Source organism: Typopeltis vanoorti, chromosome 4 (genome assembly GCF_054136105.1).
Source record: "Typopeltis vanoorti isolate ZY-2024b chromosome 4, IOZ_Tvanoo_1.0, whole genome shotgun sequence".
Classification (NCBI taxonomy): Eukaryota; Metazoa; Arthropoda; class Arachnida; order Uropygi; family Thelyphonidae; genus Typopeltis; species Typopeltis vanoorti.
In genome coordinates, this window is record NC_143552.1 from 106,460,618 (window position 1) to 106,485,980 (window position 25,363).

The window sequence follows — 25,363 nt, forward strand, 5'->3', positions numbered from 1 at the left end:
CTTCATTTTTAATGCTAGGTATAATATCACTTTCTTTCATGTGATCCATATAGGTGATGAATGAGAGTGGAGATAATTTGTATCTTTGTCTTATTCCTGATTTTATATCAAACCATCTTACTGTGCTTCCTTCAGTTTTTACACTTAAATATAGACTACATATTGCCTTGTATAATGTTCCATTTACCCCATATAATTGCAGTGTTTTGCAAAGCTTTTCTCTGGGTACCTTGTTGTATACCTTTTCCAGATCTACAAAACTTAATTACAGATTCTTGTCATACTCCCATGATTTCTCAACTATTTGTTGTAAAGTGAAAATCTGATCCTGACAACCTCTGGACCTGAATCCAGCTTGTTCTTCTTCCAGTTTCTCTTCTGCAATTTTTCTCAGCCTCTTTTCAAGTATTCATGCATAAGTATTACCTGGAACACTTAGTAGAGAAATTCCTCTGGGTTTCTTGCATTCAGCTTAATTCTTTTTTTTATAGATGGGAACTATGAGAGCTCTACTCCAGTCATGTCAATATTCGCCCTTCTAGCAAGGCTCTCTGAATTATGATAACGGTGTAGCCACTGCAAAAATTTTATACCTCCATATTTGAGGATTTCTGATTAAATATGGTCTACTTCAGCTGCCTTTTCACATTTCAAGTTTTTTGCAGCTTTTTTGTACCTCAAGTAATTGATATGTACTCACTGATTTGTTGCAACAATTATCCAGCTTAATATCTCCAACTTTGATATCAGTTCTACCACTTTCCTTCATAATGTTTATTATGATTATTATTATTATATGGTGTGTCCATGGAGTCCAGAGACTTATTGTGAGAGACTCTAACTACTACACACAAAACCTATCATACCTCTCCTTAAACTCACTCACTGTCAAAGAACTTGCAACTAATTCTGGCAATCCATTCCACTCATTTACCACTATTCACACAAAACACTCATGTCCCCCCCCCCCCCCCCCGACTACAATCTTACACAATTTCCATGGATAGCCCAGTTCTCAGACTATTTGTCAATATTGAAAAATTCCTTTCGCATTAGTTTTATAAATCTCTTTTAATATCTTAAAAATTTCTGTCGTATCCTTTCTTTTCTACCTATCAACTAAACTTTGCAACCCATAAACCTTCAACCTATCCTCATATATTGAAAAATTCCTTTTGCATTAGTTTTATAAATCTCTTAATAGCTTAAAAATTTCTGTCGTATCCATTCTTTTCCATCTATCAACTAAACTTTGTAACTAGACCATAAGCCTTCAACCTCTCCTCATAGAGAGCATTCCAGACCTATCACCAGCTTAGTCACTAATCTCTGAATCTTTCTCTACCACTTCTTAGTTTCCCAAGAAACCCAGCTGACCAAATCTGTGTATAGCCTAATATAGAGGGATTTGTTTGTTTTGATTTTTTTTTATGGTGCAAAGACATCGAAGGTCATACTGGACCAGGACACAGGTTACAGCAGCAAACATACTAAATGGTTAGTAGGACAATCACAAACATCCATGCCGTTGGTGGGATTCAAATCTACAGCCTCTTGGCTGGAGAGCAGATACTCTTAACTACTCGGCCAGCCAGGCCGGCTAAAGAGGGATAATAACTTCCTTAACTTTACTTGTTATCATGTTTTTCAACATCCAAGTAATCCTTTCAGCCATTTTTCTAACTTTTGCAATATGCCCTCTCAACTTCAGTTCTCTGTCCACCATTATCTCCAAGTCTCTAGCCTCATCAATCCACTACCATCAATATGATTCAATGTATGCAACCTTTTCAACCTAAACTGCATAACCTTACATTTTGCAACAATAAATTGACAATCATTATCCTATGCCCACAATGCCAATTTATTTAAATCATCCTGCAGGATATCTACATCAACTTTATTAACTATTCTCTCCCCAGGTATATGGTATATATATATATGATATAGAGAATATCTCCTCTTCATATATGATATATGAAGTTGGGATATTCAGTTGATTGCTGATGATGCAAAACTTGGATTTTTCAAAAGTCTTTGATAAGACTGCCACATGACAAGCTGCTAGCTAAATTGAAACAGATGGGATTAGATAACAGATTAGTGAGTTGGACTGCTGTCAGACAGGTATCAGCAGGTTGTGTATAGAGGAGTGGTATCCCAAAAGAGGAAGGTCACTAGTGGAGTGCCACAGGGACTTGTTTTGGGACCATTATTGTTTAACATGTACTTTAAAGACATTGGGACTGGCTTAACTGAAGATATGCAGTTGTTTGCTAATGATGCAAAGTTGGGAAGAACTGTGTAGTAGAGCAGATGTCATGACCTTGCAAGAGGATCTCAGTGCGGTCAAATGATTGCAACAATCATTTTAATGTTTCAAAATGCAAGGTCTTAATTTTGATAGGCAGGGTTATTATGCAGATTATACAATTAATGGGGAAATTCTTAAGGAGGTGGAAGACATGAGAATCTCAGAGTGATGGTGGACAGAAATTTGAAGTTTAGGGTTCACTTTGTTAAAGCGGTGAGAACATCGCAAGGATTATTGCAATAATGAGGAGGACATTGACATGTAGAAGCAAAGGGGTTATAGTTCCCTTGTATAAGGCTTTATCAAGCCGCATATGGACTACTGCGCACAAATTTGGTTCCTGGTTTTCAGGCAGATGAAAATGTATTGGAGAAGGTCCAGAGAAAGTTTATTAAGTCAGTGTCAGTTCTATAGAATGTCAGATACATGGAGAGATTGAGGGAATGCAACTTGCAGAGTCTTGTGAATCAAAGAAGAAGAGGGGATATGATTGAGACATAAAGTTGGTAAGGGATTGTTACCCGATTAATTTGGAGAAGATTTTTTCATAGAGTAGAAGGAGACAAGGGTAGAACAAGAGCCCATACCTGAAAGCTGTATATGGAGGATGTCCAGAGGGGAATAAGAAGCAGGTTTTTTGTATGGAGAGTGACTGATGAGTGGAATGCATTGCTTGAAGGTGTGGTGAGCATGAAACTGTGAATAGGTTTAAAGCATGGTTCAATGATATTTCTCTCTGGTGTCTATCTCTCAGCCATCCCCCGTCCATGCTAGTAGCTTGATATCCATTCCCATTTGCTCCAATTTTTTGTAATAGTTTTCCATGTGGTATTCTGTCAAATGCCTTTGCAAAGTTCAGCAGTATCATGGTGTAGCCATTTCCTTTATCCAATTCTGCTTCACTTTATTATAAATTACTAAGACAGGACCTACCTAAAGCTGTGATGCCCACTATATAGTATCACATCCCTATCCACCCGATGTTGGAGTTTACTTTTAACCAACTTTCCTAATCCTTTAACAACTACTCCTGATATATTAATTGTTCTGTAGTTTGCTACCTCTAGCCACCTATATGCAATGGACCTATCTTACTCTCTTTCCCTTCCCTTGGAACCCTGCCAGAGCTGAGACTTAGATGGAACAATTTCATTAGAGTTAATGCCATTTCTCTTGCACATTCCTGCAGTACATGGGCTGACATGCCATCCAGTCCCACTGCTGTGTTCACATTCATATTTTTTAATATGCTGAACACCTCTTCATTTACCTTAATTTTGATATGCGTCTGTCACATTAGCAACTTCAAAATCTCCATTAGATTAACAGTAACTGTAAACCTTTGCAAAATGATCACTCAGCAACTCAACTATTTTCTTTGTTTCTGTCACATTCCTGTGAGCATTGTTTAAAATCATTTTACAATAGTAATTTTTCTTCTTACTTGCTACATAACAAAAAACTCTGTTGTGTTTACTTTGGCCTGCTTAGCTAATTTTCTCTCATAATTTGATTTGTCCTTTCTTACCAAACTAATCACCCTTGTTATTTGCCCTTTGTACTGCTCATGAGTGTGCTGATCCTCTTTTTCTTTATATTCTGTCTACAATGTTTTCTTTTTTGCAGCTCTTGCTTTATATCTCTACTCATCCATTTAAATTCCTAACACCAGCTGCCACCAAACAAACTTCATGGGCAGCAGGAATATGCTCCTCCTCTGAACTCCAGTGCACTTTAATGCACTTGGTATGCACGCTGATATTTTGGTATGCACTTTAATACTGCTTCTCTCAAACACCTCTGACCACACCCATGCACTACTAATCTTTCTATGTAGCTTCTCAAGCCATGTCACTGCTCCAAGATAACTCCTTAGTCTGTCATTACAGCTTTATAGTTCAACATAAATCCTTTCTTGACAGAGAATTCCACATGTTTGGCAACTTCCCAGAACAAGACTGCATGGTCACTCTCTCTCCAGAGTGTCTACCTTGGTTATGGATATATCTTTTGATGCTATTATCTGTATGGTATATGATATAGAAAAGGAGGTAATAATTTAGAAGCCATAAGTGCAACAACATAATGTCTTTCGACCACAAGTAAATGGAAGAAGAGAAGGGGAATAAAAAACTGGAATGGAAATTTGAAGCAGTAACCAAAGACAATAAAGAAGCATATAAACAGTGGATAAATATGAAATTGCTAATAGCACAAATTAATTATAAACACAAAAGAGAAATACCAAAAAAAAAAGCATGCAGGAAAAAAAAAAGAGAAACATGTAAAAACATGTAAAATTAGTAAGAGCTTTCAGTGAAACGATCAATACATACAACATTTTAAGAAACATGAATAAGGAGGTAAAAGAAAAAGTTAAATTTGAAATAACAAAAGAGAAAAAGCCTGGTTAGATTTCTTCCAAAACTTATGGCAAGATAGTAACGAAACTAAATCTGATATAATGGTCACGATTAACTATACAGTGGAAGAAATAATATTACAAGAAATGCAACAAGCAATACATAAAAGTAATTAGGAAAATCCCCTGGAGAAGATGGAATAAATATAGAACTTATTAAATATCCATGCTTCCTGTTCAAATGACTTTTAAAATTATTTAACAATATGTAGCAGCAAAGAAAAACCGGAATAAGGCCTAATGTATAAAATAAAGGCAATAAGTGTAGCTGAAAATTGTAGAGGAATAGGTCTTCTAAATACTGATTATAAGTTATGCACATGAATATTAACTTAAAAACTTTAAATCATACGTAGAAGATTAACTTTGTGAAGAACAGAAATGGTTTCAGAAAAGAATTGTCATGTATTGACACAGTATTTGCATTAAGAATCCTAAAAGTCCTTTTTCAATATTTTATTTTATTGCTATTTTGGTTGAATTGATTTTTAAAATTTTTGGGGTGGGCCACTGGGCCTAAATTCCTGAAAGTATGATGGTGTGAAAAGTTATGAGATGTATAAAGCCATTCCCATTTGTTGAGGCTTGACCCAACTCTGGATTATAAGGACTGATGTTTATTAACATTAGAATTTTTTTTTTGATATTGTATTTTATTGCTATTTTGATTGAATTGATTTTTTCCCCCACCCATAATAGGTTTGGAAGCCTATAGTATATTTTAGTGTTATTGATGAACTAAAAGTTAATCCAGGAACCTTGTTTTCAGAGACCAGTTATAATACCAACATGTGGACTAACTGAAGTGTTGGCAGTCGTTCATTCATTTTAAGAGATTTAAGAGATTTAACAGCATAATAAACATAATTATTCACAATACCAGAGATACAAAATAAATAAGAATTTATTTAATACTATTTCCAGCTGCTATAAGTATGATAAGTATGCCACCATATCAGGCGGCGAACATCATCTCTCACCTAAAAATTAAAATTAGTGTAGTTTAAAAAAAAAAGTCATTCATTCATACTTCATTCTGAAGATGAAAATTTCATATATGTGTATTTCATGTATGTGTGAGTGTTTCACATACTTCAGAGGCCCTTAGTTAACCACCTACACTAGTAAGAGTGCATTAATATTTTTTTGGCTAATCTGTTTGTGCCATGAGATGGCTAACCTTGAGAACCACTGCTTATGGATGGTCACACACCCAACTGTTAGAATGTCAGCCGAGTTTGAGATCACCATGTGAGCCCACATATGTAACTTCAAAATGAAATAGATTTCCATTTTGGTAGAGGAATTCAACAGCTGGAAAGTCTGCCCAGTTGAATGACATCTGTAATAGCAGTCACAGGTAGGTCAACAGTGTATTGAGGTTTATAAAAATTAAATGTTTTTTTTTTTTTTTTTTAAATATTCAGGTGAATATTTCAAAAACATATGTTAGATGTTAAAGATACCAAGCTATTTTAAATCTGGTTTTTACTCCATTTCCCAAGTAAGCAAACAGGCAAATAAGTCAGGTTTGCTTACTTGGGAAATGGAGTAAAAACCAGGTTTAAAATAGCTTGGTATCTTTAACATATATTATACCCAAGGTAAAAAACTTTCTACATATATTAGATGTTAGGCTCCAGCATTGTTTTTATCATTCATAGTTCCTACTCTTGGCTGAATCCTTTTATCTTGCTGTGCAAAGTTCTCCTTTGACATCACAGATTGCAAATTAAATATGGTATTACATTTTACTTTTGAATCAAAAATTAAATATTCCCCTGGTCCCTGGACATCTAGAAAAACACTAAGTGGTAAAAATTATATTTATTCTAAAAAAGGGTTTCCCATAACAAGGTGATAATATTGCACTAGGCAATGAAAATCATCTGTAACATAGTTTAAAGCTTATTTTAGATTATCTGAAAAGCATTTCATAAACTGTTGTCATGAGTAGAATTTAAACACGACCTAATGCCAAAGTAAAGGTTTTTTATCAGTACTCACTGAGGCTGTGAGCACATGTGTATAGGTATTTGTATATTTAATTATGCATATCATATATTTAAAATATTTATAAAGCAGATATTGTAAAATAGTTTCTTTTTTAACAGCGGTTGTGAAAAGGATCCAACGAGAATTTCATAATGCAGTTACTTCTATGGGTGTGGAGTGGCATCATTTACCTGCTGAACCTGGTCCAACAATATCCAAAAGATACTCTCACAGTGCTTGTTGTCATGGGGACTCTATGTATATATTTGGTGGTTGTACAACTGCTAATACTACCTTTAATGACCTCTGGAGGCTTGATCTGGGAACTCGCTATTGGATTCGACCACTTGCCACAGGTATGTTCAGTTTCATACATTTTATTTTATGCTCTGCTCTGTTCTGTTATTTATATGCAAATTAGTGAGGTGCTAACTTCTACATATCAGAAGGAATTTTTCAAGCCACCACAGCAATTGTAAGTACAAAATGAACTGTGCATGTGTGGAATTTTGATTATCTAGGACACCTCCGTAGCTCATTCAATAAAAGTGATATTCTTTGTGCAGAAGGGCCTGGGTTTGGCAGTTGACACTCAGCAGATTCTATGAAAAGAACCTGGACAGCCTGCAATAGATAGTGCTCTTAAAATAGCAGGAAGAGAAACACTATCAGAGGCTTTTGGAAAGTCCAGGGAAGCCATAAACAGAGACTTATAATGTCGACAGGAATTGGAAAGGAGGGCAGAAAGAATATAGATGTTCTCAGTACAGCCATCTGAAGGGACAAAGGCTCTTTGCCAAACGTCATATTGAATATACTTTTGCAGTCTCTTGACTAAACTTTCGTAGAAGAAAGGAGAAACTGTAATAGGCCTGTAATCTGGAGCTGTACTAACATATCCTTCTTTGGGATAAATATAATTCTTGAGTTCCATAAATAAGGCAGAATAACTTTAGTTGATAGGAAAATGTTCAGAAGATCTTGAAGGATCTGAATGGATACTTTCCTTAAATGTGACACTGGAAAGCCATCAGGGACAGAAGCTGAATTACTGGGGGGGGGGGGGGTGGTAAAGCCAATACAATTTCTTCATGCAATATGGAAGAATAAATGTCTGATTCAGGAACAGACCCAAGCACACAAGGCTGGTCTTGATCAGGTAAATGTGGTGGTGGAGTGGAGAAGACAGTACTCCAAAATTTCACAAAAATCTCTGTGCTGTTCTTCGGAGGGAGGTGTCCCATCTAGTATAGTCTTTGCACACATCCTGTGATTCTTCTTATATAAGGTTACCATTTCTGTATAAGCCCTCTTCCTCAATCGCCTACTTGAAGACAGACTTTGAGGCTGGGGATGTCTTGGTTGTAGAGGCCGATGCTTCTGCTCAGAAAATACATTTTGGAGATAATCCTGAAGTTTGCTGGTGATATCATGCCCATTAAGATGAGCATGAATAATGTCTTTAAGAGTTGTATGATTATATTCTGCCAAAGGTTGATGGTCTAAAGCTGATGCTAACTTGGAAATCAGAGCCTCTGTTGCTAAATCAGCCAAGGCCTCATTTAAATTCCTAACACCGGCTGCCACCAAACACACTTCATGGACAGCAAGAATACGCTCCTCTTCCAAACTCCAGTGCACTTTAATGCACTCGGTATGGATAGCAATGTTCACCTCAACAGGATGTTTAGAAGAACAATGCACTCCAATTCCAACAGCAGAAGTAAAGCCATGATTACATTCAGAGCAGATAAAATGAAGATTGTCCGAAATTGCAGACCTACTGGAACAATGATGACTTGTACTGGTAGAAAATAGTTGATTACAATTCTTGTAGGCACATCTACGGTGTTTAGAAATGTTGAAGGAATGGAGACAGGCATGTCGTCAAACAAGTCTCAAACATCTGAATCAGTGTTCAGGTTTCCTGGATCTAACTAGTCAGACCCACTATTTTCTTGATTATTGCAAGTAAGGAAACTAACTCATCCTGGGGTGCTAGTGCGAGATGGGAGGAATAGTTTAATGAGCTAGTTAGTCACCCGAAGGTGTCCAGGATATGCCACGAGGAGGCCACTCATTTCTGCAGTTGTCTGGTGCCTCAGACCAAAAGGTGTGCAACCAAAGCTACCAGTCTTTGGAACATTACTTCCCCTCCTCCCCCCTTTAACAGCTTAACAGCAGATGAAGGCACATCGCCAGGATAAGGAGACAGAAAACAACATTTAAAAAGGTATGTGCAAATTTTCCTCCTATATTTATTCTTCATATATTAGTTTTATAACACTTCGGTAATGCCCTAATTTCTGGGTAAAAAGCCAATGACATTGTAAAAAAAGGGGTACTCCTAAATGAAAGTAGGTTATATTATTAAAATAATAGTTTATTTTAGAGGAGCAACATGGGAATTTTCCCAGAAATAATACCTACAGTATATAATTGGTTCTTCTAGTAACCAATTAAGTATGTACTTCTATAAATACATAACTTAATTCTGCCTTTGATATTTGGCTAGGTGTAGTAGGCCTTGCCTGAGTTTTTTCTTTTTCTTTTTAACTTTATCCCAAAGATTCTCAATGGGATTGATCCCATTGGAATCTCTGGGATAAGGGATAAGACTCTGGGATATCTGGGCTATGGCTTGAAAGCAAGGTCAGTATGTGCCAAGGATATAATAAATATAAAAAATGTTCAGCAAAAAAAAAGTCTTGATGTTAGAACTTTGTGTTTTTTTCACAATCACCTTTTAGTTGAAAAAAAAAACAAAAACTCCATGGTTCTTCAGGTGTGCATTCATTCAGAAAATGAAATAATGGTAAAGCCTTAACTAATCATCTGTTTTGTTTGCACTGTTTGATTGGATTTTTTTGATTCTGTAATAGAATTTCTTCTTGAAATAAACTTGCCCTTTGATTGATAACACCTCATTTTGAATCTCATCTAAGCTGTGAAGTTGGAATTTATATATACAGACTTTTCAACTGAAGGTCATCTTTAAAAATTGGCAGTTTTTCATCCTGCAAAACATACAGACTAGCCAGAGAATGCATGAAGTTAAGAAAGATACTTAGCTGACAAGGATAGTGGAGGGAAATTCCAAGAAACTATATGTGAAATTTGTCACACTGTACTTTGTGGTACCAGTGAAGATTCCCCCCCCCACCCCAGCAAGTTTTAAGTATTTTACTAGTAATGGTTTTAATTGGTAATAGTATCATGAGATAGACTTTAAATAGAGCTGTTGTTGCTGGTCAACTGTAGGAAGCTTATATTATGTTGAATATCATTACAGAAGACTAGTCTATCTGTTCTTCCGGCTTCATGATAATGTTTAGGGAAGAACTTCATAAGTGTTTAGGGAGGAACAGGCACTCATATCTATCACAGGCAAACCAGCCTGGTTGACTAAGTTGTTAATATACCTCCCACTTCTAATCAATAGGCTGTGAGTTCAACTTCTGCCATGGGCATTGAGGTTTACAATTGTTTTTAAATGAGAGATAAATTTTATTGCTTGATGTTGAGACTATCCCCCCTCCCCCATTTACAGAGATCTGAAGTAGCTTGGAAAATGTATCATGATTGGCCTCTAGAGTTGGGTTTCTGAATTATTCAAAAAAATTAAATAAAAATACAAAAAATATATATAAAAATAAAATTCCTAGCCTGCCCACATTACTAATGTTCTTCAGGTTTACAAACTCTTGCAATTGGGAGTCATTGTGTTTAAACATCCCAAGTGAGTCCTGGCACTCCACAAACATACTGGGTAATGGTAATGCATTTTTAAATTAATTAAAACAAAATATTAAAAATAATGATTACTAGAGCTGTCGGGTATCTTGTCAAGTGTGTGCTGTTATTTGATTTTCTTCAATTTCTGGCTGAAGTTGAATAATATTTGAATTTTTGCATATAGTTATTAGTATTCAAATAAACATAAGGTTTAAATTCCATAATTTTACTTGAATATTTTAATTTAATAAAAATGAAGATAATCAGACAGTTTTTTTTTTTAAGGTACATACCCTCCACCTAAAGCCTGTGCAACTCTTGTTTGCCATGAAGAAAATTTAATTTTATTTGGTGGTTGGACACATACTTCACCATATCCTCTGCACCAAGTAAGTGACACATTTGAGGTAATCAAAATGATAAAAGTATATTTCCTGTTTACTTGATTGACAGTGATAGATATTAGCAGCATAGGGCTAATCCATAGATACTTTACTGACCTGTGAGTAATTGTTTGACAAAAAGTTCCCATATAGCCCATGCCTGTGTAGTGCTATGGAAATGACACTTGTTTCCATAATGCTAGGAAAGATCATTATAAATTTGATTATAGTTGTTGACTAGAGGAACTTTTTCTCAACCTTTATTTGGCAATTTCCACATTTCTTAATCTTTGCATTGGCAAGTAGGGTTTCCTCATAGAAACTCAGATTTTTAACTCCATGCCTCAAAAATCTGGAACTATTGTATTACAGACAATAATATGAGCATTAGGATTTGATTAATTTCCATTATTAGGTATAGATATCCTGCTAGTGTTTAATTTATAAGCTTTGTAGCTTATAAATTACTTGTTATATATAAATGTTGTTTTGCTTTGTTTCCTTATAATTTGATCAGGACCCTTCCCACTCCCCCCCCCCCACACATAATGAACTTTTTTTTATACAGTAAATGCTTACTGTAACAAACCTGTAGATAAAACCAAAGAAAAGTTATAACGTAAAGTTTGGTATAGTGATTGTTGAAGGAAAAGTATTTTTCCTATGGAATTAGTTCTCAGGAACAAGATGGATTCAGATTAGATTACATTTAAAATTTTTTTAAATTATACATAAATGTCCAGATATCTGTATCACATGTTATAAGCATTCATAACCTTAGGTGTAGATGTTTGTGATTGTCTTGTGGGAGATAAATTTCATCTCCCAATGAGAGACTGCTGTCCCATTTATTGGAGGCCTGAAGTGGCCTTGAAAAAATGTTCCATGCTTGGTCTCCAGACTATGTAGAAAACAAATAAAAATACCAAACACTATATAAAAATTAATAAAAAAAATAAGAAAAAAATCCTTTGCCCACCAATAGTCTGAATGTACTATAGGCTTATATAAAAAATTTTTTGTGGGATTGGAGCTACATAAAGTATAACCCAAGAGCATATGCTCATCTGAGTTACAAAATGTATAGATTGCACATCAGTACCTATAGCATAATAGTGCAGTATGTTGTTGGCCAAGTGGCTAGCATATGTGCTCTTCAACCAAGAGCTGAGGTTTGAATCCTGCCAACGAATGAATGTTTGTTATTGCCTTTAGATGGAAATATATACATACTGTAAGCACCTGAGTGCCTAATACACGCCATAAAATATATACATTCAGTAATTACTTGAGTGCCCAATTCACTGTTATGGCATTTTTTAAATTCTAAATTTATACAGTTATTCTAAACAGACTGTCAATTTTCTTATACACTCTGATTGGATTTCTGCACTCACTTCATTTTTGATTGAGAGAGAAGGAGAAGTAGGCTATTAAGGAATTTTGGGCCAAATATAGTGTTTATTTATTATTACTTTTTGTGTTTTTGGGTTTACATATTTCATGCCTACTTTTCAGCAGAAGTAGTTATCTAATGTTCACATAAAGATCATATGATTTTAAGAATAATATTATCCTGTAGTTATATAATTGCTAAGTGGTAAGATATTTAATAAAGTCTATTTTTTACAATTAATTATAGGTCCCTCTATCATTTGATAATTAAAATGTATATTAATTTATTATTCTGTAGTGAACTTTGATGTATCATTTTGATGTGATAGGTTCCACCTCTGCTCAGAATCTCACCGTATAACAGTTTGTAACTGTGTAAAATGTAGTGCTTCACATTGGCACAGTTAATATTTTTTTCCTTTTCTTTTTTTTAAAATCGTGTTGCGTACATCTCTCATTGTAGTTTCAGCTTATGTTGCAGGGGTGCTTAAGGGTCAAAGCTGTATAACTGAGAGGAGACCTCTACATAGCCTTTAAAGGAATGTGGAGAACCGACCAGGACTTCTTACCTAATGTCCAATCCTCACCTTCTTGTGGTGCACCCTCTTGGGTATCTACCTGGATACTGAACGAACGAGGATGGGCTGGCAATTTGGGATATAGCCGATGAAATTGTATTCTTATTGGTTTAAACCAACATACAAAATTATGGTACAACATGACAAAATTTCATGCCGGCTGGGGCATTGCCCAGTTAAACAATGAAGGCCCCTGTTGTTTTTGCCAGGGAACCAGGGCAAACAGCGAAAAGTCAGCTACTGGAACAAAATCTGAAAGCACACCACAGCTCAGCATAACCAGAGTTCAAGATCGGTACTATTGACATAAGAAGCCTGAATGGCAAAAAATAGACCTAGCTGAGGAATTAGATAAGTACCAGATTGACATAATAGGGGTGATTGAAACAAAAAAGACAAAAACTGGTGAGATTTTTCTGAGCAATAAATACAAAATGTTATATTCAGGAAATGACAATCAAAGAAAAGAAGGAGTAGCCATAGTATTCAAAACAAAATACGAAGCTAATCTTCTTGAATGGCAGGCAGTCTCAAGTAGAGTGATGTGGGCTAATATCAGAATGGGGAATTGGACAATGAGACTTATTTGTGCTTATGGTCCCACAGAAGGTTCTACTAAGATAGAAGTGGAGGAATTTTTTGATGCTTTAGAAAAAGCAACAGACACAATAAAAAAGGAAAAGTTGGTCCTTGTTGGAGATCTAAATAGCAGAGCAGGAAATGATTGTCAGACATATAAAAAGATTTTGGTAAGAAAATTTGGAGAAAAGAGCAAAGCTTATAATAATGGCAAATACCTGTTGGATTTCTGCTCAGGACATGGACTGGTTATTACTAACACCATATTCCAACATAAAAATGTGTACAAATTCACATGGAGAGAAGAAGAAGCAAGGAATAAGAAAAGTCTCATTGACTATTTTATTGTTGATAGTGATGTTTTCTCCCTGGTGCAGGACACCAGAGTGTACAGAGATTTTGAAATTGGAAGTGATCACTATTTAGTCTTGAGCAGGATAAAATTGAATGTCATATTGAAAAGAATAACATGTAAGAAAGTTTTAAAGTGAATAAAAGTTGAGCAGCTCTCGGATGTGAACTGTAGACTAAAATACACAAAGATTATGGAAGAAAAAATGAAAGACTTTGAGAACAGGAATCAAATCATGGAGATTCAGTGGCAAGCCTTGAAGAAAACCCTGATTGATTCAGCCAGAGAGGCGTGAGGTAGTTTGCAAGGATAGAAAAATGAGAACTCCATGGTGGACACAGGAAGTTAAAGAGGCAATGAAGGAAAAGAAGAAAGCATATCAAAAGTTTCTGGCAAATAAGTCAGCTTTTGATCTTAGAGAATACAGAGACAAATGTAAGAAAGCGAAAACTGTGTAAAACTAGCTAAACAAAAGTCATTGGAGGACTTTGGCAAGAACATAGAAAATAAATATCAAGAAAGCGGTAAGATATTCTGGAGGTTGTTGAAGAAGCTTAGAAACGGAGGAAAGAGTGTTGTAAAAGGAGTTAGAGATGATAAAGGTGACATGAAAACGGGAGAAAAAGATATCCCTGAAGTATGGAGTAATTACTCTGAAAAACTGCTAAATGAAACAAGCAGTATTGACAGCACAGTGATAAAAAACACTGACCAGGCATACAGTCAGGAATACACATCCATACTTGAAGTAGAATAAGCCATCAAAGGCTTGAAATGTGGAAAGGCAGTAGGAGTAGATGATATTCGGCAGTAGGAGTAGATGATATTCGACCAGAAATGCTGTAGTATGGAGGTATAAATGTTTTACAGTGGCTGCACTGCATAGGTCAGAGGGCCTGGACAGACGGACGAATTCCAGATGATTGGAGTAGAGCTCTCATAGTACCCATATATAAAAAGGGAAATAAAACAGATTGTGAGAATTACAGAGGTATTTCCCTACTGAGTGTCCCTGGTATATGCAAGTATATTATTATTACCACCTCAAGACCTCATGGAGTCAAAGACTCATCATACTTGAGAAACGGTTGAGAAGAATTCTGGAAGAAATGCTGTTAAGAACAAGCTGAATTCAGGCCAAATAGAGGCTGTCAGGATCAGATCTTCACTTTACGACAAATAGTGGAGAAAGCATGGGAATATAACAAAGATCTGTATTTAAGTTTTGTCAATTTGGAAAAGGTATATGACAAGATACCAAGAGAATAGCTATTCAATACGCTACAGTTATATGGTGTCAGTGGGGCATTATATCAAGCAATACTTAGTCTGTATTTGAGTTGTAAGTCAGCAGTTAGAATTGAAGGAAGTACAGGAAGATGGTTTAATGTTAAATCTGGTGTGAGACAAAGATTTACATTATCCCCTCTGTTATTCATTATCTATATGGATCACATTATGAAGGAAGGTGGTATTAAACATGATATCAAAATTGGAGAAGTTAATGTCACCTTTTTGCGGATGATGTTATACTTCTAAATAAATCTGCTACAAGTCTACAAGATTTCCTGACTAAATTGAGTAACTGTTGTAATAGATATGGTATGAAGGTCAGCAATAAAAAGACAAAGACAATGAAAATAGGCAGAATCATTGAAAATGTCAACTGTGTTGTGAATGGAGAACCTATAGAACAAATAAAACATTTCAGCTACTTAGGCACGATTTTTAGTGAAGATGATAAATTAAATATAGAAGTAGACAACAGAATCAACAAAGCTGGTATGGTAGGAAGTTAATTGAATAAATTCATACAGAATAAGAGAGAAATTAGTCGGAACACTAAATTAGCTGTATAAAAGACAGTGTTCAAACCAGTTTTAACTTATGGATTCGAGAGCTGGGTCAGAAGTAAAACACTTGACCAAAGACTAGAGACCGCAGATATGAGAGTCCTGAGAAAGGTTAGAGGCGTGAACAGATGGCATCAATTTCAACATCATATTAAAAATGAGGATATTAGGAAAGAACTTGACATTGTCACCATCCAGGAATGCGTTAGCAGAGCTAATCTCAGGTGGTATGGTCACTTAAACAGAATGGGCGAGGAAAGATTAGCAAAACAGGTGTTCTCTGCCAGGTTGGCAGGAAAATGACTCAGAGGAAGACCAAGATATAGATGGATTGATACGGTACAAAGTGCCTTAGACGATAGAAATATAAGATCTGATAAGTTGACGTCTTGACAAGTAACAGACTGATTTGGAGGAAAATTGTAGATAGGAAGTTAGTAATAATGTAAATTTTTCATGTAGTACTATCATATCCTGTACATCCCTTGAGGGTACATGGCAGGAATTTGATGATGATGAGTTATACATGCATTTGAAGCAAAGTATGAGGGCAGAAGATTGGCGTTTTCTGTGGGTGATGAAGTAAAGGCATCGAGGTGGAATAGTGTTGGACAGAAGTTACGGCCAATTGCTTTGGCAAGAGACCAAAAGGCTTGGCTGCCGTTTGGACAGGCTGCTAGGTTCTTGCCTTTTGCTCTTTTGAACTCTGTTTTGGAACCGTTGATTGTTTTTTTTTTTTTTTTTCATCTATTACGGGATTCAGTGTAAGCTTTGAAGGAGGATGAGGTTCTTTATTTAAGCCAGTTGTGGTATGTCCTGTGTTTCATCTGTACAGCTTGGCACATCTTTTGGAGAACCAGGGTTTTGTTAGGGAGACAGTTCAGAGTGCTGTGTGGAATGTATGTATTCATGCCGGTGAGGATTAATAAGCTCGGTTCATATGTTTAGGTTGGAAAACCGGAAGCAATAGTTTAACCATGGGAATGCGGCATAGGAGTGCAGCGGCTGTCCCACTTGGCACTGTTATAGTGCCAAACTACTCTTGTATGGCAGTGTCTGTGTAAACGTTGTTGCATGGGGGAGTAGATGAGCACTAGGTTGTGGTCAGAATTGCCCATGGGGCTCACTACTTTCATTGTGTATTTGGAGGGTCATTGGTGAGGAAGAGATCAAGGGTGTTTGGGGAGTTGTTTGGATTATCTGGTATTCGATTTTGCATTTATACCGTGGATGTCGGTGAAAGAGATGTCAGTAATTTTTTATAGGGTTTTTGGTGTGTTTATATTATATTATGTGTATATATATATATATATATTCCTTTGATCAGGATATATAATTTGAGTCTCAGCACAGGGAAGATTCTGCAGGAATGGAAAGAATATATGGTAACTCCCATTGCACAAGGTTGGTGCAAAGACCGATGCATCCAACTATCAAACAATCAGTATGTCAGGAGAGGTGGTGAAGATTTTGGAAAAATTGGTTAGGACTCGCATTCAGAAAATTTACTTCCCTTAGTAAACCCATGAACAGCATGGGTTTACTAAGGGAAGGTTATGTTTTAGTAACTTGCTAACATTCTATAATAATGTTACCATTGAGCTAGACAGGGGGAATGGATACCCCATGATAATTTTGGATTTTGCTTAGACTTTTGACAGAATACAGCACGGAAGACTGTTGCATAAATTGGAGAATATGGGTTTGGATTATAAAATATTAGCATGGTTAAGAGGATGGCTGAATGACAGATATCAAAGTAGTATATGGGGAATGCGAGTATGCAAGTGGTGTACAAAAATCAGTCCTTGGTCTATTGTTATTCAATCTGTTTCCTTTCTTTTAGGCTTACAGGGTGATCCGAATACATTTTGGAAAATTATGGAGACAACTACCGTGTTTGAGTAAAACTTTAGTGTAATATAAACTAATATCCACTTTCGACATTTCAACCTTTATATCAAGGTCATCTTCTGGAGCATATGCATTATATACAGAAAACAAGCTACACTACAATCTACATGGTTTATTAAAGTTACTGACCAACCATTATAACAGTTATTGACCTGACATCTGGCAAAAAAATAAAATATACATCAACACTAGAGTCCTATTAGTAATATTATCTACTGGTTATAAAATTACATTGGGAGCAACAACAAGTCTGTGTGTGTGTGTGTGTGTGTGTGTGTGTGTGTGTGTGTGTGTGTGTGTGTGTGTGTGTGTGTGTGTGTGTGTGTGTGTGTGTGTGTGTGTGTGTGTGTGTGTGTGTGTGTGTGTGTGTATTAACACCATGATCATACATATACATTCCAACCAGTTGGTATGGAAAGGTTTCCAATACTGGCTGAAGGTTTCCTAGAGTCCTGACATATGCTGGATACTACGTGTTATGTGGGTTGAACGTGTGCCATCCAGATTCTTGGAATTTTCATGCCGCCATTATTGTTGATATTTGGGTGATTTATCAGAATTTCACAGGCCTCCTTAAATTTTCTTTCATACCAGATTTTAGTTTGGTATAAAGAGCAAGTACTTTTCCAGTCGTTTTAGTGTAAGGTTGAGAGCATGATCTGAGAGGCCTGCTTCACCAAAATGGTTATATTTAATGTGTCTTATGTGTTCTTTCTTATGTATAGGGATTGTACGTCCTGTTTCACAAATGTACGGTAAGTTACATGTGCAGTGGATGCAATAAACTCCAGGATGTGCTAATGGAAGGAGAGGATCTTTAGAGGAGTTGAATATGTTTTCAAGTTTAGTAGGTGGTTTAAAGGTGGCATTGAGGTTATAATGGTGTAGGATTCTGTTGATTTTTTCTGATAACCCTTTAATGTATTTGATGGTTATGGTTTTACTGTAGTCTAGATTCCTTTTTGTTGATGTTTTATGAAGTATTTTATTGATAGTATTTTGGTTATAGCCATTATTTATGAATGTGTCGCTGATGATTTTTAGTTCCTGTTTCAGAGCTTGCTAGTTGGAGCAAATTGTTATAGCTCTGTTTTTAAGGGTGTTAATGACTCCATATTTTTGTGATGGTGGTATGAATTAGCGTGTATGTATTGGGCAGTGTGTGTCGGTTTGCGGTAGACCGTGAAGGATAGACTGCCTGAAGGAAGACGTGTGACCAGTGTATCTACAAACGTTCGCGAGTACTGATTTTCAATTTCGATGGTAAATTGAATGCTTTCGTGTTGTTTGTTCAGGTGGCTAAAGAATGTGTTTAGTGTTTGTCGCCCATGCAGCCAGATAATGAACACATCATCAGCATATCTAAGCCACACTATAGGTTTTAGAGTGCGGAATCAAGAGCACTTTGTTCAAAAGTTTCCATGTAGAAGTTAGCGATTTGGGGGGGGGATAGTGGCGAGCCCATGGCTGTACCTTCTTTTTGTCGGTAAAATTTATTTTCCCACATGAAGTAACTGGACCGTAGTACATGGGCAAAGAGGGCCGTAATGTCGGGTGGAAATTTGTTCCGTAGTAGAAGGATTGTGTCATTGATTGGGACATTTGTGAAAAAGGGCAGAAACGTCGAAACTGACTAATAAGTCATCTTTGTCGAGTGTTATGTTTTTAATTTTGTTTATAAAGTGTTGTGTGTGTTCTTTATGTAGGAGGGGGAATGACCTACCAAATTTTTGAGTGTTGATGCTAATTTCTTGGCTGAGTGGTAATTAGGGCTATCTATTCCTTCCACAATAGGTCGAAGCTGCACATTTTGTTTGTGTACTTTCGGGACACCATATATTCTTTGAGAGGGCATAGTGGGGTATAAGTTTTTTAACCGTGTTTGATGACCATGATGTGATGGACTTAAGTAGTATCTCTGTTTTATTCTTTATCCTGTTTGTTGGGTTATAGTTTACCAGCCAATAGGTGCTGTTATCGGATACTAGTTGATTTATCTGATGGATGTATGTTGACTTATCAAAGATGACAGTGGCATTGCCTTTATCTGATTTCGTTATAATGATGTCTTGGTTGGCTTTGTAAGATTGTTATGTATGGTTTTCTTATTGTTCAGAACATTGCTGGTTTCTAATCATATTTTATCAGCTATATTGTTGGGTAGGGACTTAATGCCTCTTTCAATGTGGTAAATAAAATCCAATTTATTGACCTTTTTAGGTGCTATTGCGTAGTTAAGGCCTTTTTCAAGTAGCGCAAGTTGGCTGTTATTTAAGGTGTGGCTTGATAAGTTGATCACATCGTTTTTGCTTGCAGGTGGTTGGTGGCTCCTTGTCTCCCTTGTTTGTTGTTCACTGTTGGAGCTGTTTACCAGGGAGGAGATCTCCTGATTTGTTGGATTCGTGTGATTGGTAGCCATGTTTCGCCATTGTTTCAAACTGTGAAATTTGGCCTTGAGTTTTTCTTTATTATTTTCCAAGATATATTTGGCCAAATTGTCAGTAATTCTTTCAAGTACTTGTAGAATATCTGGATTTATATAGCTCAATAGTTCGGATTGCAATTTTAAAACCAAATTTTGAGTTATTGCTAGGTTTTGGTGGGCTGTTTGGATTTGCTCTTTGAGCATTGCTTTCTTTGTGCGGTCATATATATGAAGTGCTTTAGCAGATGTAAATTTCTTTTTCAGCTTAATGCAGATAGGAATAATGTTATTGTGTCTGCATCTCTTTAAAAAGGCCAGCCAATTGATCAGGAGGGAAATACGTATCTTTAACTTACCGTACCAATTGCAAAGCTTGTGAGTATCATTTCCATGGATGATGTGAATCCTTTCTTTTAGGCTTACACGGTGATCTGAATACATTTTGGAAAATTATGGAGACAACTACAGTGTTTGAGTAAAACTTTAGTTTAATATAAAGTAAGATCCACTTTTGACATTTCAACCTTTATATCAAGGCCATCTTCTGGAGCATATGCACTATATACAGAAAACAAGCTACACTACAATCTACATGGTTGGAGAGCAATGCTCAGAGAGCAAATCCAAACAGCCTCCCAAAACCTAGGAATAACTCAAAATTTGGTTTCAAAACTGCAATCCGAACTATCGAGCTATATAAATCCAGATATTCTACAAGTACTTGAAAGAATTACTGACAATTCGGCCAAATGTATCCTCGAAAATAATAAAGAAAAACTCAAGGCCAAATTTCACATTTCGAAACAACGGCGAACCATGGCTGCCAATCATATGAATCCAACCGATCAGGAGATCGCCTCCCTGGTAAACAGCTCCAACAGTGAACAACAAACAAGGGAGACAAGGAGCCACCAACCACCTGCAAGCAAGAACCACGTGATCAACTTATCAAGCCACACCTTAAATAGCGGCCAACTTGCTCTACTTGAAAAAGGCCTTAACTATGCATTAGCACCTAAAAAAGTCAGTAAATTGGATTTTATTTACCACATAGAAAGAGGCATGATAAAATACGATTAGAAACCAGCAATGTTCTGAACAATAAGAAAAACCATACATAACAATCTTACAAAAACGGAACTAGCAGCAATAAAGTGATTGAAAGCCAACCAAGACATTATAACGAATGCGGATAAAGGCAAAGCCATTGCTGTCCTTGACAGGTCAATATCCATCCATCAGCTAGTATCCAATAACAGCACCTATCGGCTAGTAAACTATAACCCAACAAACGGGATAAAGAATAAAACAGAGAAACTACTTAAGTTCATCACTTCATGGTCATCAGACACGGTAAAAAAACCTATACCCCACTACGCCCACTCTCAAAGAATATATGGTGTCCCAAAAGTACACAAACAAAATGTGCAGCTTTGACCTATTGTGGAAGGAATAGATAGCCCTAATTACCATTTAGCCAAGAAATTAGCGTGGGGAATGACCTACCAAATCAAGGAGTTGGTAGGTCATTCCCCCTCCTACATAAACAACACACAACACTTTATAAACAAATTTAAAAACATAACACTCTACAAAGATAACTTATTAGTCAGCTTCGATTTCTGCCCTTTTCACAAATACCCCAATCAATGACACAATCCTTCTACTATGGAACAAATTTCCGCCTGACATTACAGCCCCCTCTTTGCCAATGTACTACGGTTTGGTTACTTCATGTGGCAAAATAAATTTTACCTACAAAAAGAAGGTACAGCCATGGGCTCGCCACTACCCCCCCCCCCCCCCCAATCGCTAACTTCTATGCAGAAACTTTTGAACAAAATGCTCTTGATTCTGCCACTCTAAAACCTACAGTGTGGCTTAGATACATTGACAATGTGTTCATTATCTGGCCGCATGGGTGACAAACACTAAACACATTCCTTAGCTACCTGAACAAACAACATGAACGCATACAATTTACCATTGAAATTGAAAATCAGAACTCGCTCCTATTCCTAGATACACTGGTCACACGTCTTCTTTCAGGCAGTCTATCCTTCACGGTCTACCGCAAACCGACACACACTGCCCAATACATACACACTAATTCATACCGCCACCATCACAAAAATATGGAGTCATTAACACCCTTAAAAACAGAGCTATAACAATTTGCTCCAACCAGCAAGCTCTGAAACAGGAACTAAAAATCATCAGTGACACATTCATAAATAATAGCTATAACCAAAATACTATCCATAAAATACTTCATAAAACATTCAACAAAAAGGAATCTAGACTACAGTAAAACCATAGCCATCCCATACATTAAAGGGTTATCAGAAAAAATCAACAGAATCCTACACCATTATAACCTCAATGCCACCTTTAAACCACCTACTAAACTTGAAAACATATTCAACTCCTCTAAAGATCCTCTCCTTCCATTAGCACATCCTGGAGTTTATTCCATCCACTGCACCTGTAACTTACCGTACATTGGTGAAACAATATGTTCAATCCCTATACGTAAGAAAGAACACATAAGACACATTAAATATAACCATTTTGGTGAAGCAGGCCTCTCAGATCATGCTCTCAACATCTTACACCAAATCGACTGGAAAAGTATCTGCTCTTTACACCATACTAAAACCTGCTATGAAAAAAAATTTAAGGAGGCTTGTGAAATTCTGATAAATCACCCAAATATCAATGAGAATGGCGCATGAAAATTCCAAGAATCTTGATGGCACACGTTCAGCCCACCTGACACGTAGTATCCAGCATATGACAGGACTCTAGGCAACCTTCAGCCAGTATTGGAAACCTTTCCATACCAATTGGTTGGAATGTATGTGTATGATCATGGTGTTAACACACACACACACACACACACACACACACACACACACACACACACACACACACACACACACACACACACACACACACACACACACACACACACACACAGTCTTATTGCTCCCAATGTAATTTTACAACCAGTAGATAATATTACTAATAGGACTCTAGTGTTGATGTATATTTTATTTTATTTATTTTTTATTATTTTTTTTATCTATTTTTATTTTATTTTATTATTTTATTTTTTTTTTGCCAGAGGTCAGGCCAATAATTGTTGTAACGGTTGGTCAGTAACTTTAACAAACCATGTAGATTGTTGTGTAGCTTGTTTTCTGTATATAATGCATATGCTCCAGAAGATGACCTTGATATAAAGGTTGAAATGTCGAAAGTGGATCTTAGTTTATATTAAACTAAAGTTTAACTCAAACATGGTAGTTGTCTCCATAATTTTCCAAAATGTAATTTATTCAATCTGTACATTAATATTGGAAAGGATTTGATAGGCAACATACAGTTATTTGCTGATGATGCAAAGATAGGTAGGACAATCAGGAATGCTGATTGCTGCAGATATCAGCAAATCAAATCATTCTGCACTTGCAGAATGATTTGAATAGGCTGGAATTGTGGGTAAGGGAAAATGGATGTTGGTAAAGCACTTTGATGTGATTAGCTATCCGGTATCATATTATATTGGTGGGATTATGCTAGAAGAAACTGATCAGGCTAGGGATCTTGGAGTGTTAGTAGATAGAAAGTCGAAGTTCAGGGCCATGTAGCAAAGACTGCAAATACACCTCAAAAGATAATTGCAATGCTGAAATGAACTTTCTCATGTAAAGATAAGGAAGTCATTTTGCCTCTGTACAAGGCCTTGATAAGACCTCACTTCGACTATTGTGTGTAGGCCTGGTCTCCTTGTTTCCATTGCTATTGTGGTACAGTAGAGCAAATGCAAAGGAGAGTTTAAAAATGATATTGTTGAATACTGATCGTGAAGACAGATTGAGAATTTGTAGACTGTAGACAATCACAAACAGGAGGAAAAGGAGTGATATGATTGAAACTTACAAAATTCTGAAAGGGTCATGCAAGATTTCAGTTGGTGGAATTTTTCATTTTATGGAGGGTGGGGAAAGGACAAGAAGGCATCCTTGGAAAAGTAGAATGAATTCTGCTAAGAAGGGGTGAGGGCTAGATATTTCTGTCATAGAATGTGTGTGATTGGAATGGATTGCCATTGGACATTGTGTGCAAGCAGCGTGAATGAATTCAAGAATAAGTGTGATAGCTGGTGCGTGTAGTATGTTGCCTCCCTCGATGACTCCCTGACTCTCTGGCAGTCTCTCTTAATAATAATATTTATTTTTTATTTTGTTTATTTTATTTTTGTTAGGTCATTTTGTTGTTCTTAATTTTTAATCACATCAACACTGCAATCTTTTGTACTTTTCTTGATTTTGTTTAGAAATGTTTAATTAAAAAAAGTATGGATACACATTGAACAGAAATAGATTGTTGGACATATTGACTATACAGATAGCAGCTTTTTATTTGACAAATAATTAAATTTTTGTCTAAGGTGGTTTTTTGATAGAATCAGTGCAGATGTTTTTACTGTTAAAAAAAAGTGCCATTTTTGTAGTATTTTATTTCACACATTTTTTTTATTGAAGGAAGATGCATATGATGTGCTTTGCATTTTCTGTATACTTTGTCTTCCTGTCCTGCTATCTAGTTATGGTGTATTTTGTTACTCTAGCATTCTAATTGTCTTCCTTCAAAACATTAACACACACCGTCATAGAATTCCGTTTATTCTGGAGACAGGATAACGTTTGTCTTCCTTTTTATTTTTGATTAAATAAAACTCAATCCAGATGATAGTGTTAATCTTCACTTTGTTTAATCCAGCCTTTTATGTTAATAGTCAGTTATTAACATAAAAGGAAAAATGTAGTTCTTCGACTAAAAACGAAAATCGCACAGAAGCTGCCAAAGGATTTAGATGATAATTTATTAAGTTTTCAAAAAAAATATTTATTGTCTCAAATCGGAAATATGGATGAAACTCCAGTTATGTTTGACATGATTGGGAATAGAACAGTAGAATTGAAAGGAAGTAAAACTATTTCTTTAAAATCAACTGGACATGAAAAAAGCCGTTTCACAGTTGTACTTGCTTGTATGGCTGATGTTACTAAATTAAAACCTATGATAATTTTTAAAAGAAAAACAATGCCAAAGATCAAAATTCCAAGAAACGTTTTTGTCCATGTTCACGAGAATGATTGGATGGACGAAGCAGGAGTTAAGCTGTGGATAAAAAATATTTGGAATATATGACAAGGTGCATTAAAAAATCCCAACAGTCTTTTAGTGTGGGACATGTTCAAATCCCATTTAACGGAGAGCACAAAATCTTTATTAAGAGAGAATAATAATAATATGGCAATGATTCCAAGTGGGTTAACTTCACTAGTGCAACCATTTGATGTTTGTATAAACAAGCCATTTAAAGACAGTTTACGAAAACAGTGGAAT

General features: G+C 36.1%; 1 protein-coding gene across 3 annotated transcripts in view; it reads left to right on the plus strand.

Annotated features, from left to right (window-relative positions):
- The window catches only part of LOC150107578 (F-box only protein 42-like), a 190,802-nt gene that overhangs the window by 17,182 nt on the left and 148,257 nt on the right, over positions 1-25,363 (plus strand). For all 3 annotated transcript variants that reach the window (XM_090391401.1, XM_090391402.1, XM_090391403.1), the window contains exons 2-3: positions 6,851-7,087; positions 10,752-10,855. In XM_090391401.1, the coding sequence (XP_090247527.1) occupies positions 6,851-7,087; positions 10,752-10,855 (341 nt within the window). The remainder of the gene's footprint in view (positions 1-6,850; positions 7,088-10,751; positions 10,856-25,363) is intronic.